Source organism: Trachemys scripta, chromosome 8 (assembly GCF_013100865.1).
Source record: "Trachemys scripta elegans isolate TJP31775 chromosome 8, CAS_Tse_1.0, whole genome shotgun sequence".
Classification (NCBI taxonomy): domain Eukaryota; kingdom Metazoa; phylum Chordata; order Testudines; family Emydidae; genus Trachemys; species Trachemys scripta.
The window spans coordinates 49,004,002-49,022,571 of NC_048305.1; the positions used below are offsets into that span (position 1 = coordinate 49,004,002).

Below are 18,570 nucleotides of genomic sequence, written 5' to 3' on the forward strand. Positions count from 1 at the left end.
TAAACATAAACGTGGAATCAAGTAGCTACATGGATAGTGCCTGAATGGATGGAATGTGAATTTTGGGACTTCAGAGCTAAATGGGAAATAGATTAGAACAAAATCAGTGTGTGTGTATTATGGAACTAGCAAAATATGCATGCGCCAAACCAGATTATCCTCATTCCCTTATTATTTGTGACTCTATTCCTTATCTTGCCTCGATGGTTTGTTGCTTTCACCCATTGAATCAAGTCTACTATTAAAATGTAGGATCTTCAGAGCAGTGGGTATTTTATTTTTCTGTAAAGTACCTTGCACTCTTTGGGTGCTAATATGGTGGTAAGGTTACAATAATAAGATTGTGATTGTTCTGCTAAATTGTCCCACTGCAGAGTTATACCCAACTTTCATTTAAGGATTTAAAATTTTAGTAAAACGTAATTGGAGGAAGGGGGTTGGAATGGATCTGCTGTGGGATTTAGCTTCCACACTCACTCAATCGTTAAAATCAGATTGGAATGCAAAGCACTTTTCCATTCTCAGTTTTCATATGCAAAGTATGAGTGGTTAACCTAGGAGGGGAAGGACCTCAGCCAGCTTGAAGATCAGCAGCTGCAGGCCCCTGTCTGCTAGTTTATCTGAGGACTTTCTGTGGGGACCTTCTGCTACTATTAACCCAGCAGAGCCCTCTGTCCAGGTGGTGGCAGCAGGATCCATCTTCTACAGCAGTGGTGCTCAATCTTTCCAGACTACTGTACCCATTTCAGGGGTCTGATTTGTCAAGTTTCAAGTCTCAAGTTTCACCTCACTTAAAAACTACTTGCTGACAAAATCAGACGTAAAAATACAAAAGTGTCACAGCACCATGTTATTGAAAAACTGCTTACTTTCTCATTTTTACCATATAATTATCAAATAAATTAATTGGAATATAAATATTGTACTTACCTTTCAGTATGATACTTGAGCCTGTTTTTCACTTGTGAGCCTTGTCTGAAGCCAGAGCCTCGGGTGGCAGAGCTGAAGCTAAAACCCCGACGCCCAAGGCTGAAGCATGTAACTTAGCTTCCTGGGGCCCCCTGTGGCATGGGGCCCTGGAAAATTGCCCTGCTTGCCACCCCCTAACATCAGCCCCACACTTGTGACTCCTCTAAACCCATTCTGCAACCCCGCTGTGATTCACAACCCCCAAGTTGAGAAACTGATCTAGATGTGTTGAGTGCCCCTTGCAAGATCTGCGTACCACCAGGGGTATGTGTACTCCTGGTTGAGAACCACTGCTCTACAGGGCCTTCTGCTGGGGTGGTAGAAGGGACCCCTCTACATTGAGACCTCTGTGGAGCTTGGGTGGGGCTGGGGCATTGCTGGTCTTGTGCTGACCCCAGCATGTTCAGATGTAGAGAGATGGGTTTGGGCATACTGTATAAGTATAAATTGGGTTTACTGTATAAGTTCTCCCAAAGAGGAGAATGGGTAGGCTGTCCACTGCCCTACGAGATGATTCCTGTGTGGATGGTCTTTGCTACTACCACCACGTCAGACGGGGAGGGGACTTGGAGATGTGTCTGGAACCCCAGATAGCTTTAATCCAGGCTTGCATTAATGAGGGATAGGAGGAAATGGATTAAACCTAAAACATGCTTGGCCAAATTCAGCTTTAGTGCAACTCCACTGATGTTATGTCAGAGATGAATTTGGCCTGTTCAGTATTTAAACTTTTGAGGAATAGTTTAGTCTTTCCAGGATTTTTTGAAAAGTATAGCACTAAACAGTTGATCAGAAATGTAACAGTTTGAAAATTAAAAATAGATCAAATAAAATAAGCTCCTCCAACGTGCCAAACACTACAGCATATGCTGAAAGAAGATACATGCCTTCGTAAGAAATTAACATTTCCGTTTTGAGAATTGGTGCACTGACTTTTTGGAGATAAAAACTTCTTGCATGTTAATTGCTACCTGTCATTTAATGTTATTGTAAACTAGTGGACTGATATGACAGAAAAATTGCATAGATGTATTCTGTAATAGAGATTTTTCCTAAAAGATAATGCATATACTGTAACTAGAAATCAAAACAAGATAAGCAGGAAAAAAAAAAACACAAATGGAAGATAGGGGACTGTCTTCTCATTTATTTAATAAGTCACAATATAGGACATCCTTAGAATGAGGTCTATTTTTCTGAGCTGAACTTCTGTCATAACCAGCTGAATTCTCAAAAAGATGTGGATAATAGCTTCTGATGTGTACATAGATAATGGCCATACTTAGTAGTCTTTAACCAGAAATATTTATAGCAACTGTAACTTTTTATTGTTCTTTTGTTATGTCCTCCCAGGCCATAATCATATGGTCTTGGCATCTCTGATAATATCCTGTATTTGTTCTTTGACCTATTAAATAACTGCTGAAGTGTAGCCAAGATAATAAATGCACTTCATAAGAAATTAAAGATGTGAATCCACCAGCAGCCATGAGAGACCTAGTCCTTTCCAAATGCCAAACTGTGTATGTGATGAAGATAAGCAAAGCTTTGTGTTTTTTTTTTTTAAATAAAAAACGTTGTTTCCACAGCCAAACAGATGGCAGAGGGTCATCTGGCAGTAGAGAAAGTAAAAAGCATGCGTATTTATTTTCTACAGTAAAATGGACAGCAAGGAATATTAATAGTTTAAACTATTTCCCAGACAGACACTCAGATACCTGAAGAGTTGCTAATTGTAAAGGTACAGAGTTTTGCTTGACTGCATGGTTATTTTATAACATAAACTGAATTATCTAATACTATTACTATCAAGAGGAGTGCTATCTGTGCAGTAAAGTTCATGTACTTGAGTATTTATGTAACAAATCCATTATGATCCTGTGCATGCAGTGCTCTAACATGCTTGGAAGTTGGAAATATATGATGGTAATAATACATGGAGTACAGTATTCAGCTCTCTTGGCTATTTGTTGGATTTATCTACATGTTAAAAGGCTCAGAATTAAGTAGGCCTTTATGTTTACTTACAAAGAAAAATTGTCTGCTGTGATTTCTGTAAATTACCTAACAAATAAAAAGCAATTGTAGTTAAATGTGCAGGTGTGGAAAGCACACTCGAAAGTACAGCATGTATCTTATGGAATTATTGCTTCAGGACTGATGAACTTCTTTACCCCATTTCAGACTGTTTAAACTTTGTGTATTTTGGGGGCATAGTTATTTGTTTGGTTTTATGACAGTAGTATTCAATTCTTTTTTCTTTTGTTCCCTTCTTACCATTTGCCTGGTTGGTGGTGGTTTCACTTTCAGTTTAAATTAAATTATAAAGTCTATGGGGGACAGGGAGTTTGTTTTCTTACCTGTCTGTACATAGCAATGGCACTATATAAATAATTACCAAACAAATCTTGAACTACTTTCTCATGGATATGGATATCTTGCTAACTAGTTCATGCTCACTGTGTGTGTAACTTTGTGTTTCAGATTCAATTCACACCCACTTATTTGCTCCTGAATAGAAATTTCTTTACTTTGAAGATGCTTAAAATATCTAGCGTTTAAAATATTTCTGTTGGATAACAGCTTCTCCTCCTATGAGAAATCCATTAGTCACAGGCGACCCACTATAAAACATGATACAAAGTTGGAAGGGGACAGTTATGTCTTTTGTTTGCCTGACTGGAGTGGTGGAGTTTGAATTACCTGTCCTGAACCAAGACTTTTAATTTTCAACAAAACAGAAAACATTCATGTTTATGACTAGTCATTGGAAACACGTTTGTTTTCCAATTGAGTACAAGAAAGAAAGGCTTCTTTGGAGAATATCTCAAAGTAGTTAAGTTAGAGACAGAAGTCTGTCTTGTTTCTATTTATTATGGAAAACCATGATTATTATTTGTAACATTGATTAAAAAAAAGTTTGTTGTTGTTATCATTATGTAATCCTTTTTAAATTCTACTAGCTCCTTTCCCTCAATTTTTGAAGTGAGTTCCACAGATTAATTATGTGTTAATTTTTAAAAAACATATGTCCCAGCCATGCATGAATCTTTTCCATCTTCTACACAGGGAGTGGGACTAGGTGGAGAAGCAGTGGACAAGAAGTCTAATAGAGAAGTGCTAAATTAATTTTAAAAATACCTATTTTTAATTAATTTTAACGAATTAATTAATGGATTTACTTGTAAATTCTTAGGAAAATTAATTCAGTACTCAGAGGAAGTGCTGTAATTTGGTGGAAATACTGTATACTCTTCATACATAACAAAGAGGTTGAATCCCTGCTTTACAAGCCAAACTCAACTCAGCTTTAACTGTGGAGCTGTAACTAGTGCCTCCATAACAATAGTATTAAAATATTCTCAATGCCTCTTTTTTTAAAACCCAGTGTATTTTATTTGCTTTTTTTTAACTGCAACTGTACATTGAGCAGATGTTTTAAGTGAACTTCCATAATGACTATGCCTTTTTCCTTAATAGTTAGTTAATTTTGAGCTCACCTATGTGTATGAATAGTCAAATTGTTCTGTCCACTACAAATTGTTGCACTTGCTAGCAATGAATTTCATTTATCAATGTGTTCTCCATTGACTAGCTTTGTTCCCTCTTCAGTTCTTACATTTCTAGTCTTGATTAAACCTCTCTAATTTTGACCTTTTTGGTAATGAGCAAATTTTGATTTTGTGTATTCAGCAAATGTTGTCACCGATCCTGATATGAATTCTTGTGGCAGTTTTGCTAGTAACCTGAGAAGTACTTGCAAATATGAGCTAGGAAACAAATATTTATGGTTTGAATTAGTAGTGACTGTACTTTTTGGAACAACACACTCCGAAAACTTTCCATGTATTTCTCATACTGGATGTTTTTGTCTCCTCATATAGGAGAGGTAAACACTTAATTTATTTTCTCAGGCACAATAACCTTGCTGTGCGACCAAAAGGACTGTCTACACTGGTGAAGAGTGGTGTTCCAGAGGCACTAAGGGCAGAGGTTTGGCAGTTGCTAGCAGGATGCCATGACAACCAGGCCATGTTGGACAAATACAGGATTCTCATCACAAAGGTAAAAATTATGGATGCTTTTGTTTTCTAGAATAAACTATATAGAACCTCAGTTTTGTGTGGCTGCAAAGTGACATGTGTGCAGAACTGTTTATGTTTAAAAAAAAAAAAAAGGTAATTGAAATGGTGATGAACACACTTTACCCCCTGCTGTGGGTAGCTGCTGGAGGCATTAATTAACAATAGAAACCAATGACCTATATCCATAGTAATGCTTGACATTTAACTTTCTGCTTGCCTTCATAACAAGCACTGCATCACCGTGTTTTTAAAGTGTTGGGTCTTATTTAAGATTTATTGTTTGTTAGCATCAGCCTCCAATTGCTGTGTATTTTAATTTTTCCTCTTTATTGAAAGAATATGATCTTGGCAAAGGCTTTTTTATATAAGAATATTAAAAAGTATATTTAGTATGAAGAGACTTGGCTCCTCTTCTCATCACATGGTTTCCAGTGCATAGCATCATTAGTAATCTGGAGCAGTGGTTCTGCAAACTTTTCATTCTGTGGACCACTCTGTGAGAGGAATAGCCTCTCATGTATCACCTCCCCATACCACATCCCAATGCCTCTGCTGCTTGGGTGTCCTAATAGTTTTTGCAGATTATCAGGAAAGGCTTCCTAGACTACTGATGAACATGGACCACAGTTTGAGAATCATTAGTGTAAAGTTACAAAGCTTCTGTGCATTTTCAGACTAGTCATTCTGCTCTATAAGATTTATCTATCTTATGTTTCTAAAACACATATCACTGTTATTTTATCTGATTTAAAACAATAGCCACAAAGATGAGTGTGATGGAAGCAAATAATGACTCCAGTTTTACATAGTGCTTGTAAAATGTACTGGATTTATAGCCCCAGAGACTGAAATTTTCTGTCCACAGAAAACACACAGCATGGGCAATGGCAATGCAAACTTCCTCACAATGTCCTCCCAGTATGACTCAATCCTGACTACTATACTAGTAGTAATTAGTAGCATACTTAGGGTGCCATCATTTTAGTATCTGGTGCCCTCACAAGTCTCAAGTAGAGACATTAGAGAGATGGAACTCTGTCTTATCCTGTTGCTGCTTGTACCTTTTAATCTGACCAGTCAGCTAGGATTTTAAGGTGAGAAAGTTGCTCCTGGAATTGAGAGAGGAGTTTGGTCTTCATAGCTTATTTAGCCTTGCCAGCAGGAGAGTCAGTTGATAATGTTTTGTGTGATTTGGACACAGTTTTCTCTGGGAGCCATTGTGAGACCACCATTTTGTTGTGTGCTGCATCAAATCCATTCATTGTTATTCTTCCCCTCCACTCTAACAATGGGGAAGCTGTTTATTGTGGGGTAAAAAATTGATTACTTTTCTATATGACTCTGATCTTCAAACTGTTGCCTTACAAAAATATGTAGTTGCAATTTAGGCTTTTCATGAACTAGTAGAATCTAAGGATTTCTAGGTGGCTTATATTTTTCGAGATTATTAAGGGACAATTGCATCTAACGTTCGATATGAAATTTTTGCAAACTCACTTTTGCTGAATGGAAATCTTTTTCTCTGGAGGCATGAACTTTGCCCCATCAACTATGAATATACAAATGCTGGCGACTATATAATTTGGCATATGATGGATAAAATGGTTAGTGAAATGAGATTAAGTGGATTTTTTTTTTCCAGTGAAGATGTTATTTTCACTTTAAATGTTCATGATTTTGCGTATATCTTTCACTGGCCTTCATGCCTGTCCTAGTGAGGTCTTATTCTATCAGTGAGAACCTAAAAACCTTATGGGATCTAGTAGGTATTAACAAAGTCTATACAATTTGTGTTGTTTTAACATCCTGTGTTTCAGATTGTTCTGAGGGGGGCTTGTCATTCAAAGGCTTATGTTTAAAATTGGCTGTAGCAAGCTTTTCGTTAGTCCTGTGTGGTGTAACTGTGCCTGGGGTAGATGATGGGAGGGAGAGAAAAATACGAAGACTTTTCCGTTAGCGTTTCAGGAAGTATCACTTGTGTCCATTCTCAATGTGCTGGGGCACAACCTGAGATGTTAACTTGTACTCATGATTATCTTGGCTGGTAAAGGTGAATGGAGAGAAATTCAGCTGTTAGTAGGAATGGTCAATGATGCCTTTTTAGCATTTTTTAAAGAAGCAGTTGTTAGACTTTTTTGATACAGAGAATCTTAATTACAGTCTTGTCTACAATCTCTCTTTTTAAGGGAGGTTTATTGAGTAGGCTGTGGCAAAGCAGCTCAGATAGTATCTAGAGTGTCAAGACATCTGGGGACCCTTATTTTAGGCCTTTTTATGGTATGGAGGTTGCAGTGTAGGATGATCATCTTCTGGTGACTGAAGATCAAGGGTCTGTGCTCATTCTTTTGGATCCATCGTTAGTCTTTGATCACAAGACACTTTTAACATGGACATTTGTGGACCCTGGCATGGGTAGTTGAACCAGCCTCATGCTTTTTTCTCTGACAGGACCAAAAAATTTTGACAATTGCTTATCTGTGGATGTTAAGACTAATTCCTCACTCTGGCACTTCGAGTGGGGAAGGTGGGGTCCGCAAGGATTCTAATAATTAATACTGGCCACTCCAGGCTTGTATTAAACTCCCAAGGTTACAGCTTTTCTCTGACGTTGGATTGGTAGATGCTGCCACCACCCAAGTGCAGAACCCCTTTGAGAGCACTTGTGTAGCACACTTGGGAATTCCTTCCTGTGGGGTACCCTCAAGCCCTTTCACTCTCCCTCTGGGGAAGAGCTGAAAAAAAAAAACAATTCTGTTCTAAATAAAGGTAAATTTTATTAATAAAAAAAAGAAAGAAAATACATCTAGGAACTCAGGCTATTGCTAGATCTTAAAAGGGCAACTACAAGGATTAAGCATCAAGAATAGCTTTCTTGAGATCCAGCTTAAATATTACAAGCAAAACAAAAGCACCTGGGGTTAGCACAGAGGAATCCACAAGCCATAACGAAATAAAAGGGATAAACCTAATCACATCTGCCTAGACATTTCTTGATCTACTTACATATCTGGAGTTTTAAATGAGTAGTTTCTAGGTATAATACTGATGATTTTTTCATACCTCGTCCAAGCTTCTTACGGTATAACTGCTGTCCTGTCCAACTCTCCCCAGGAGAACAACAACAGACCGACAAAAGGGGTGTCTTGTTTCAATTTTAAAAAGTTCTAGCTTTCCCTTGGCTCTTTTGGCCAGGTGCCCACTCACTTCCTTTTACCTATGCATAGCAGTGAGACTTTTTAACCCTTTACAGGTAGAGCAATTAGGGAACAGCTACTAGGAGGGATTTCATAGCTGCTGGCTGGGATGTCCATAAAAGGGAAATACCCCCTCCCCTCCCTTCATTTAGCACAGTGGACACACTCATGTGCAGTACTCCAGATTCTAATCTGTCATGCCTCTTACTCAACACGTATCTGAGGCTGTTATGGGAGATAGTTAAGTACTATGAGCTGCAGTGCCTTTAGTATACATATGATACCTAGCACTGTGGTCTTACTACATCAGACCCAGACTTCACAGTCTATCAGCTTTTCCAGTTTCTGGTCAAGATAGAGGCTTTAATGAGAGCTACTTGGCAGTGACTCAGCTTAGGGAAGACAGAGGTAATGTTGGCAGACAAGGAAGAACAGTGGGAGGGAAAACAAAGGTTGCATGAGGTTCCTTGAATGAAGGAATTTGTTTGCCTTTTTGTTGCTAAGGTTCCGAGTGTAGGGTTTCTCTTGGTTCCTTGTCTGTTGCTGAATTTGCAGATAGAAGTGTTGACTCGTAGACTTTAAGGCCAGAAAGGACCATCATGAGCATCTAGTCTGACCTCCTGCACATCACAGGCCACAGAACTTCACCCACCCACTCCTATAATAGACCCCTAACCTCTGGCTGGGTTACTGAGCTCCTCAAATCATGGTTTAAAGATTTCAGGTTACTGAGAATCCACCATTTACTCTAGTTCAAACCAGCAAGTGACTCATGCTCCACACTGCAGAGGAAGGTGAAAACCCCTCAGGGTCTCTGCCAGTCTGACCCGGAGGGGAACTTCTTCCAACTCCAAATATGGCAATCAGTTAGACCCTGAACATGTAGGGGAGACCCACCAGCCAGACACGTGGGCAAGAATTCACTGTAGTAACTCAGAGCCCTCCCTGTATAGTGTCCCATCTCTAGCCATTTAAATTGTTTGGTAATAGCAGTGACAGATGGGCCACATGCCTTTTGTAGGCACTCCCATCATACTATCCCCTCAATAAACTTATCAAGCTTATCTACAGAAGAGGATAGGAACTTCAAATCTATCTTGTCCTAAGAATCCACTATGCTTTATTGTTTCTCCACTTTCTAGACACAGAAACACTCAACTTCCTGTGAAAGATTCTGGATAATGTCCAACAAGACATTTCTTGTACTAAGTAGTATTGTAATTAGAAATACCACTAGAGAGTACTCAAAACACTATGTGCACATATCAGTACTTGGTAACAGTGACTGCCAAATTTCCCTGAATTGAAGGAAAGAAATGTGGGAGTAAAAGAAGCAAGACAGATATTGAATTACAAGGGAACAAAGTCCAGAATTACACACCTCCCCCCCCACAAGCAATCCAAGAAGGTCTAGACCTGACTGGTGCAACATAAGTAAAATACAGGTTGTTGGCACCTTGGATGGTGGCCCAGACTCAAAGGCACCGGATCCCTAAGAGCTACGCACAAAATGAATGCAGGTGCACCGGCAGTTAAGTGTAAGTGCCTCCCACTATTCCAATGGTTTTGGCCGGCACACGGCATTGCAGTACACCACAGACCCAATCTAAGAACAAAATGCCTGGTAGAAATCTGACACACACCTGTAATGCTGGCAGACCAACAGTGAAAAAAGCACATTTCATACCACCCAAGAAGCTCAGCACAACTTCTGTAATTAGCTCACTGAGAGTACTTTTTTCTAACTGTACTTTATTAGAAGGTTGTAACTTTTTCCTTTTGAATGTAGACTGTGCTATACTACTGCATGTCTTAGTCACTTCTAGATTGGATTGCTGCCGTGCAGTCTGCCACATTGTGACTAGCTTTTAAATGGGTGGAAAGGGATGGGGTACATGGAGGTAGCCTTTCTACGTACCTGCACAATGGAACAACCTTTGCACATGCCACTGTGTATCAAGAAGCTTACATTTTGTTTGTGGATGTGACCTGCTGAATGCTGGCTGCCTTGTAGACTGCTTCTTTGCTTGCATGATACTGCAACCCTTAAGGTCTGCTGTGGTAGTTGAGCTAACAGCCTTTACGTTTAAATGGAAGTGGGCTGGTGGCATGGTGTTTCCAGGTAGGGACCCATGACAATAGATCTTGCCCCACTCTCTTTAGTTTCATAAAGTTTGGATCTTTATCTTACTGGCACATTGCAAAGATTACCTGTTTTCTCATGCTTTTCTTGGGGTTGAGTGGTTGGCGTTTGCATTAAGGGATGTTTGCTTTTACTTTGCTGGACTTTGGGGGGGTTCTTTATGGTCAATGATGACATTTGTTTTGTTTTGTTTTTTAAAATCTGTATGTTCTTGAAGAACTTCGGACTTTTATTACAAATTGAAATAAATCTCTGATGGCCAGCTGGCTTGGGCAATGTTGTACAATAGATCCAGGTCTGACTCTTCTGTTCACCACAGCGTATTTTTAAATTGCTAGGTTGACTGTCACTTCACTTTGTCTGTTAAGGTCATTTTGCCTTATGTATACCTTCTTCTGATATTTTATGTAGTTTATTTCTCTGCATGTAATTATTGCTCATATAATACTTTTTCTGTTTTCCAATAACAGGATGAACAGATATCCCGATTTTATAGGGACAGTCCCGATATTTGGGGCTTTTTCTTACATAGGCTCCTATTACCCTCCACCCCCGTCCTGATTTTTCTCACTTGCTATCTGGTCAACCTATCCATGAAAATCTCTTTAAGCTGTTACAAAACCCAGGAACATAGGAATTGCTATAGTTAACCAGATAAAAGGTCCATCTGTTCTGGTATCTTGTCTCTAGTGTAGGCTAATACTAGATATCCTCTTAATGGACAATTATGGAATAATCTGCAATAGGGAAAGTTTCTCCCTAAATGCTGTCAGTTCATGGTTGGTTTATATTTTGAAGAATTTTCTTTGGCATTTAAAAAAAATGTTAATTTAATCTTGGATCATAAAACTCAGTATTTTATCCATATAAATATCTGTTCCTCTTCTGAATCCTAAGGTCTTTGCTGCAATAATTTTTTTTATAATAAATTCCATAGATTATTTGTTCTGTTCCAAAATTTAAATTCTGTGTCTTAATTTTTCCCTTATATTATGAAAAGAGGATAAATGGGAATGCTCACCTTATTTTTTGCTGTACCCTTCAGTGCCTCTATTGCCTCTTCTCTAATTTGTTTCCTTTCTGAACTAGTCATCATCTTTTTAGCCTTTCATTGATGGGAGGTCTCTACATTCTCCGATTTTCATTGCTCTTCACTTGACCTTTCCTATTTGTGAATATTAGGCTCATTTCTGGAAACTCAATGTCTTGTTAGGTTTCTTGACCTCTTGGGAGCATAGTCTCTAAAAGTAGGAAGCTTTACAGTAGAAGACTTGGGTGCAAACAAGTAAATCAATTATCTTTAATTGAATGTTTGCAAATATGGATTTAGGGACCTAACTTGAGGCACAAGGTAGGAAAACTTTGGCTTTAGTCCCTAAGCAGGAATGGGGAATTGACACTTGGAGTCTCTAATACTGAATGTCTAATATCTAGCCATCATTGCTTGTGACTATCTCAAGTAGAGAAGAGAGTTATGTTAGTGTCTGGAGGCTTTTGAAATACTCCAGCACTGACATGACATAACCCACAATGAGGAGCTATCTGCTTGACTTTATGGAAAATTACTACTTGTAGGCAGACGACAGGAAATATATCATATATTAATTAAATTATGGCAGATACTAAAAGTAAATTTTATTCTAATTTTGGAATTCTACTAATGTACAAACTTTTTGAAAATGTCATACATTTGACAAACATAATGCAAAAAATACTTCTAATTGTCTAACCATGTATTGTCAAGTAACTTCATAATTAATGTTCCCACATTTCAACATACAGTTCAGTGACAACATAAAATGGTTATTTTATTTTCATTTTTAACTATGCAACCATATCAAAATAGCATTTTAAATACAAAGTTGAAATCTATCATTTTGTTTTCCTTTTTTTGTGAGTGCTAGAGTCTGTGTTTTGGGTGGGATTGGGATTTTTTAAACTCAACACAGGAAAGAAAGATTTCTCCCCTTATTAAAAAGATGGTTTATAACATACCTTGTCCTCCAAGAAACATGTCTGCTGTTTTTGACACAACACTGAGAGAAGCAACCTGCAGAAGCAGGAAAGTCAAATGGAGCCACCTGCTGTGATACACAAATGGCATGTAAGGTAGGGAAACTGAAGCAGGAAAGCATTTCTGATGAGAGAGAAAAGGAATGGGTGGTAGTGTAAGGCTGTTTGGAGTGACTCACAAATGTGGGTGCCAACTTAGGGCAGACTGTTACAAACCAGGGGCACAAACCCCAAACTAGTTGTGTGTTCTATAATTAGATTTCACCAGCCAAGTATGTACTCTTCAAGCACTGTAAGCCTCAACATGGAGTCATAAACAGTCCCCTTGAGTACTCCAGTCTATCTTGCCACCCAGGTAAGCCGTCGTTTGTGATAGATGATCCCTTACACCAAAAATCACAACAATATTCCGATTACTCCCAGTCCGAAAGGACCAATCATTTACCCCAGGTCAATTGTAATCTTAGCTCTCTCACCAAAGACAACACTTGGCACATAAACTTTAAAATGTGATTGATACCTATCAGGTTTTGTTTACGGTTCATAAGCCCTGTCCTGCCCACAATGTCCTATCCATAAATCAATTTGCAAATCTTAATGAAAGGCTCTATATAAATGTAAATTATTATTTAAAGAGGCCAAAATGGCCTATCACTTAAAAATAATAAAGGCATCTCACTGCAGAGGATTTGCTGGACTTAAAAATGAACAAAATCTTTCCTATCCTAGGTGCATCTCATTAATGTTTCACGTTCCCTTAAATTTTGTGGCTTTTGATTCTTAAGAAAAAAACAAACTTATAATAGAACAAGGCAAACTATTATTAGTGTTGCCAGAATTGAATCAGCTAGGGAATTATTGTTCTTTAAAGTTCTCTGTGATTACTTAATGGGATGCTGTCAGTTTAAAATCACATTTCTCGGTTTGCTAAGGTGCTAGATAAAATATTAAATATGTTTCCTAACTGCATACACAGGAACAAATGATCAAGGACAGGCAATTAGCAGACAATATTAAAAGAGAATTGAAAGTGATTTATTTAGTATGCTGAAAAAAAGAACAAAATTGTCATTATAGAATGTATTTGGGGTTATATGGGGTGATATATTTGGATGTGAATGCAATACAAATGTCCTTAAATGGACTGAGATTTGTATGAAGAACCTCAGGCAAGAGTTAATGGCTGTATTTCTGGAAGAATTGACTTGTATAGGGGAACCACACAAGTCTGTCCATGATTGTCATTATTATTGGCTATGGAAATAGAAGCGTTTGCCCAGAAAATTAGATATAATCAACTAATTCAAGGAATAGAAGTGGGAAAAAATCAGCCAAAAATTAGCTCTGTTTGCTCACTGTGTAATGCATGTATCTGGGCCAAGAACGTAATTGCAGGCCATCAGTTGGAGAGCGACCTTTCTGGAGATTCTTCTGGGTCTCAAAGTATGGAAAGTTTGATTCTGGGAGTAAATTACAAAATCAGGAGAACAGATCTCTTTAAAAAACATAAATTGAAATGGACATAGGGAAGCAATTGCAATCCAGTTAAGGGCCAGTTGAATGAAGGTGTTTATAAATGCCATTGTTGACATGGATCAGGAATTATGGAAACATGGAGTAAATATACTATTTCTTGGCTGGTTAGAATCTCATTGATTAAAATGAATGTACTACCTAGTTTATTCTTTCTGTTTCAAGCTGTCGTCGTATTATTGTGATATCAGATATAAGTTTCCTAATTTGTTTCATACTTTCTCAATTTAAATGGGAAAAGAAAAGACCCAGAGTTAAGGCTTCAGGTCTTTATAGATCCTTTAAATAAGGAGGTTTTATGGTCTCTAATGTAAAATTAAATTTGCAAGCATGTCCTCTGAAAAAAATTTGCTTGCAGCAAAATAGGGTTGCCAACTTTCTAATTGCACAAAACCGAACACCCTTCCACCACCCCTTCCCCCAAGGCCCTGCCCCCTCTCTGAGGCTTCACCCCTATTCCCTCCAGCTCTCCTCCCTCCGTTGCTTGCTCTCCTCTACCCTCACTTCCTTTCACTGGGTTGGGATGCGAGAGGGGGTGAGGGCTCTGGGGTGGGGCCAGAAATGAGGGTTCAGAGTGTAGGAGGGGGTTCCTGGGGTAGGGGTTTGGGATGCAGGAGGGGGTGAGGGCTCCTGCTATGGGTACAGACTCTGGGATGGGGCTGGAGATGAGGGGCTTGGGGTACACGAGGGGGCTCCGGGCTAGGACCCAGGGGTTTGGAGTGCAGGAGCGGGCTCAGGGTTGGGGCAGGGGGTGTGGGCTATGTGGTGGGGTCGAGGATGGGGGGTTGGGATGCAAGAGGGGGCAGTGGGTTGGGGTGTGGGAGAGGGTTTGGGGTGCGAGCTCCAGAATGGAGTTTGGGGGTGTGTGTGGTGGTGGTGGTGGGGCTCAGGGCTGGGGCATGGGGTTGGGATGCAGGAGGGGGTATGGGGTGCGGGCTCTGGGAGGGAGCTAGGGTGAGAGAGGGGGTTCCCACCTGGGGCAGGGCATTCGGGGTGCTGGCTCTGGCTGGGCAATGCTTATCTCAGGTGGCTCCCAGTCAGCGGCACAACGGGGCTAAGGCAGGCTCCCTTCCTGCCCTGGCTCCGCGCTGGTCCCGGAAGCGGCCAGCATGTCCAGCCCCTAGGTGGAGGCGTGGCCAGGCGGCTCTGTGTGGTGTGCACTGCCAGCCCCCACAGGTGCCACTCCTGCAGCTCCCATTAGCTGCGATGAGCTGTCAAGGCAGCTCTGGGGGCGGGAGCAGTGATGAGCTGCCAAAATCTTAACAACCGTTTCCTTCTTCACCCCATGAGGGGGTTGTGGCCCGCCCCCCAGGTCCTCTGCCCCCCCCCCCCCCCCGCGTTCCATCCCCCCCCCCCCCCCCCGGGTCCCTGCCCCATCCACCCCTCTTCCTTGCCCCCTGGCACCTCATCCAACCCTTCCTCTAATTCTTGATGGCCCCCCGGGAACCCTATCCCATCCAACCACCCCTTCTCTCTGTCCCCTGACTGCCTCCCACTGCCCCATCCAACCCCTGCTTCTTCCTGACTTCCCCCCTGGGACCCTTGCCCCCATTCAATCCCCCTGTTCCCCGCCCTCTGACTGCCCCGACCCCTATCCACCCCCGACCACCACCTCCGAACTCCCCTGCCCTCTATCCAACCCCCCCACCCCTGCTCCCTGCCCCCTTATCGCGCTGCCTGGAGGTGGCTGGTGGCGCTACTGCCGCGCCGTTCAGCTGGAGCCAGGCCAGGCCGCCACCGCCACTGCACACCACGTGGAGCACTGGTGGCTGGCGGTGCTATAGCCTTGCCTCTCGGCTGGAGCACCGGGTCACGCCGAGCTCGCAGCCCGCCGCCCAGAGCATGAGCCGGAGGCGGGGCAAGCTGAAACTGCGGCGGAGGGGGAACAGCCGAGGACTAGCCTCCCCGGCTGCGAGCTCAGGGGCCGGGCAGGAGGGTCTCATGGGCCACCGTAGTGGGTGCCCACCCCGCCCCGCCCCGCCCCTAAGAGCCAGAGGGACCTGCCGGGGGGCGAGGTGAGGAGTCCCGGCGATGCTTACCTGGGGCGGCTCCCGGGAAGCATCCGTCATGTCCCTCTGGGTCCTAGGGGCAGGGTAGCGTAGCTGTGGGGGAGCAGGGGGTTATCTGCTGCGGCGCAGGCAGTCCCCTCGTGCCCCCCCACCCCAGCTCACCTCCGCTCTGTCTCCGCCTCCCTGGGCCTGAGCGCAAAGCTACCGCTTGCTTCTCAGCCCTCCCAGGCTTCCCGCGCGAACAGTTGATTCGGGGGAGGGGGGGGGGGGGGGGGGGGAGGAGAAGTGGGGCGGAGCGTTCAGGGGAGGAGGCGGAGCAGAGGTGAGCTGGGGCCAGGGGCGGGGCGGGGAGTTGCCGGAGCTCACAGAGTCGGTGCCTAAGGCGCCACTTTAAATTTAAAAGCCCTTTTAGAACCGGTTGGACAGGGCTTCTACATTTAACAACCGGTTCCTGCAAACCGGTGCGAACCGGCTCCAGCTCACCACTGGGTGGGGGCAGTGCGCAGAGCTTCTCTGGCCGCCCCTCCACCTAGGAACTGGAGGGAAATGCTGGCCACTTCCAGGAACTGCACGGAGCCAGGGCAGGCAAGGAGCCTTCTTTAGCCACGCTGCATCGCTAACCGGACTTCTAACCAAAAAAGTATAGATCTGTCAGTATTTGCAACTATTAATTTAGAAAAATGACTCAGGAATTCTGGGATAAGGTTTTGAACAAGTGTATTTCTTTCTTTATTGAAAGCTTTGTAATTTCTGTTTCTATTAGGAAGCCCCCATCTTAATTTCTGACTGCAAAAGTAGCCTTGAAATGTTCACTTGTAGATTTGAGGATTATTTCTAACATGGAAAGACGCCATTGATTTGGATAGAAAATAGATCAATTTGTTATTTCTAGCATCAACAGAGGATATTAAGTTAGAACCAAGAGGGAGAAGCATCTTTTATCCCAATGCACAATGCAGGCTTACATTGTTAAATGTTCTGGGACTAATTAAACAACAAAGGACTCTAATTGAAAAGGGGATTTGCACACCAGCTGCCTGTGCAGGCTGTTTTAAAGAAAGAAACTAGAAAAGAATATTTGCATAGCAACTTTCTGGCAAATTTCTCCTGTACAGGACATTTCATTTGTTTGTCCTAACTGAGGGTGGGTTAGTTTATGCTTCCTTTTAGAGTACAGTACCTTCTGCTCCTCCTGTCGAATGTCCTGGGAAGCATCACTTGCCATTAAACTTGCTGCTTAGTGGTCTACCTCTAATATTAACCTATATGAGAGCACCAGTGGTAGGCAAGATTTTGTTCATTTTCAAGTCCAGCAACTTCTCGATAATGGGTTTTTGCAGTGAGCTGCTATTATTATTTCTAAATAGACTACTTTCTCTTCTTCTAAGAAGACAAGTATTTACCACAAAGACCCTTACAAACTGATTTATGGCTAGGGGATGTAGGTTAACAACTTTACTTTTGTGAAAATTTGTCTTGGGATCTTTGGAGACCACAACTTGTCCAAATGATGGTTTCAAACCTGCTTAGGAAAAAAAAGCACATCCAGCTGCACATTGTTTCCTGACGCTGTTTTAGAGGGGGAAATTTGCTTAATACTAACGCTGTGGAAAGCTTTCACCTACTGAATTTTTCTTCCAGTGTCTGGCTTGTTCTTTGGCTGTGTTCTGTTTACATATTGAGTAGGCATGACCTCCTTACCTGCTTAGAGATAAGGTCATCACCCAGGGTGGTGTGACTGCAGACTCTCATAAATCTTCTGTAATTGATAATGTATAAGATAATTTTCTGCAGTTTGCTAAGAGAAAAATATCCAATGATTTAAAGGCAGTTAAGATTTTAGCCTTCTTATTAAAAAGTGAAAATGACATATAAGTAATTCTTGGTAATCATATCACACTTGAAGAAGAACAGGAGTACTTGTGGCACCTTAGAGACTAACAAATTTATTAGAGCATAAGCTTTCGTGGACTACAGCCCACTTCTTCGGATGCATCCGAAGAAGTGGGCTGTAGTCCACGAAAGCTTATGCTCTAATAAATTTGTTAGTCTCTAAGGTGCCACAAGTACTCCTGTTCTTCTTCAAGTGTGATATGATTACCAAGAATTACTTATATGTCATTTTCACTTTTTAATAAGAAGGCTAAAATCTTAACTGCCTTTAAATCATTGGATATTTTTCTCTTAGCAAACTGCAGAAAATTATCTTATACATTATCAATTACAGAAGATTTATGAGAGTCTGCAGTCACACCACCCTGGGTGATGACCTTATCTCTAAGCAGGTAAGGAGGTCATGCCTACTCAATATGTAAACAGAACACAGCCAAAGAACAAGCCAGACACTGGAAGAAAAATTCAGTAGGTGAAAGCTTTCCACAGCGTTAGTATTAAGCAAATTTCCCCCTCTAAAACAGCNATGCATCCGAAGAAGTGGGCTGTAGTCCACGAAAGCTTATGCTCTAATAAATTTGTTAGTCTCTAAGGTGCCACAAGTACTCCTGTTCTTCTTTTTGCGGATACAGACTAACACGGCTGTTACTCTGAAACATATCACACTTGGTCTGTGTTGGATATCAGTTTCTTAATGATTGGCTTGGGTATTAGGTGAAATACTTCTTGCG

At 41.5% G+C, this 18,570-nt stretch overlaps 1 protein-coding gene across 4 annotated transcripts in view; it reads left to right on the forward strand.

Annotated features, from left to right (window-relative positions):
• The window catches only part of RABGAP1L (RAB GTPase activating protein 1 like), a 544,030-nt gene that overhangs the window by 186,598 nt on the left and 338,862 nt on the right, over nucleotides 1–18,570 (forward strand). For all 4 annotated transcript variants that reach the window (XM_034779149.1, XM_034779151.1, XM_034779152.1 and 1 more), the window contains exon 13: nucleotides 4,884–5,034. In XM_034779149.1, coding sequence (XP_034635040.1) covers nucleotides 4,884–5,034 — 151 coding nt within the window. The remainder of the gene's footprint in view (nucleotides 1–4,883; nucleotides 5,035–18,570) is intronic.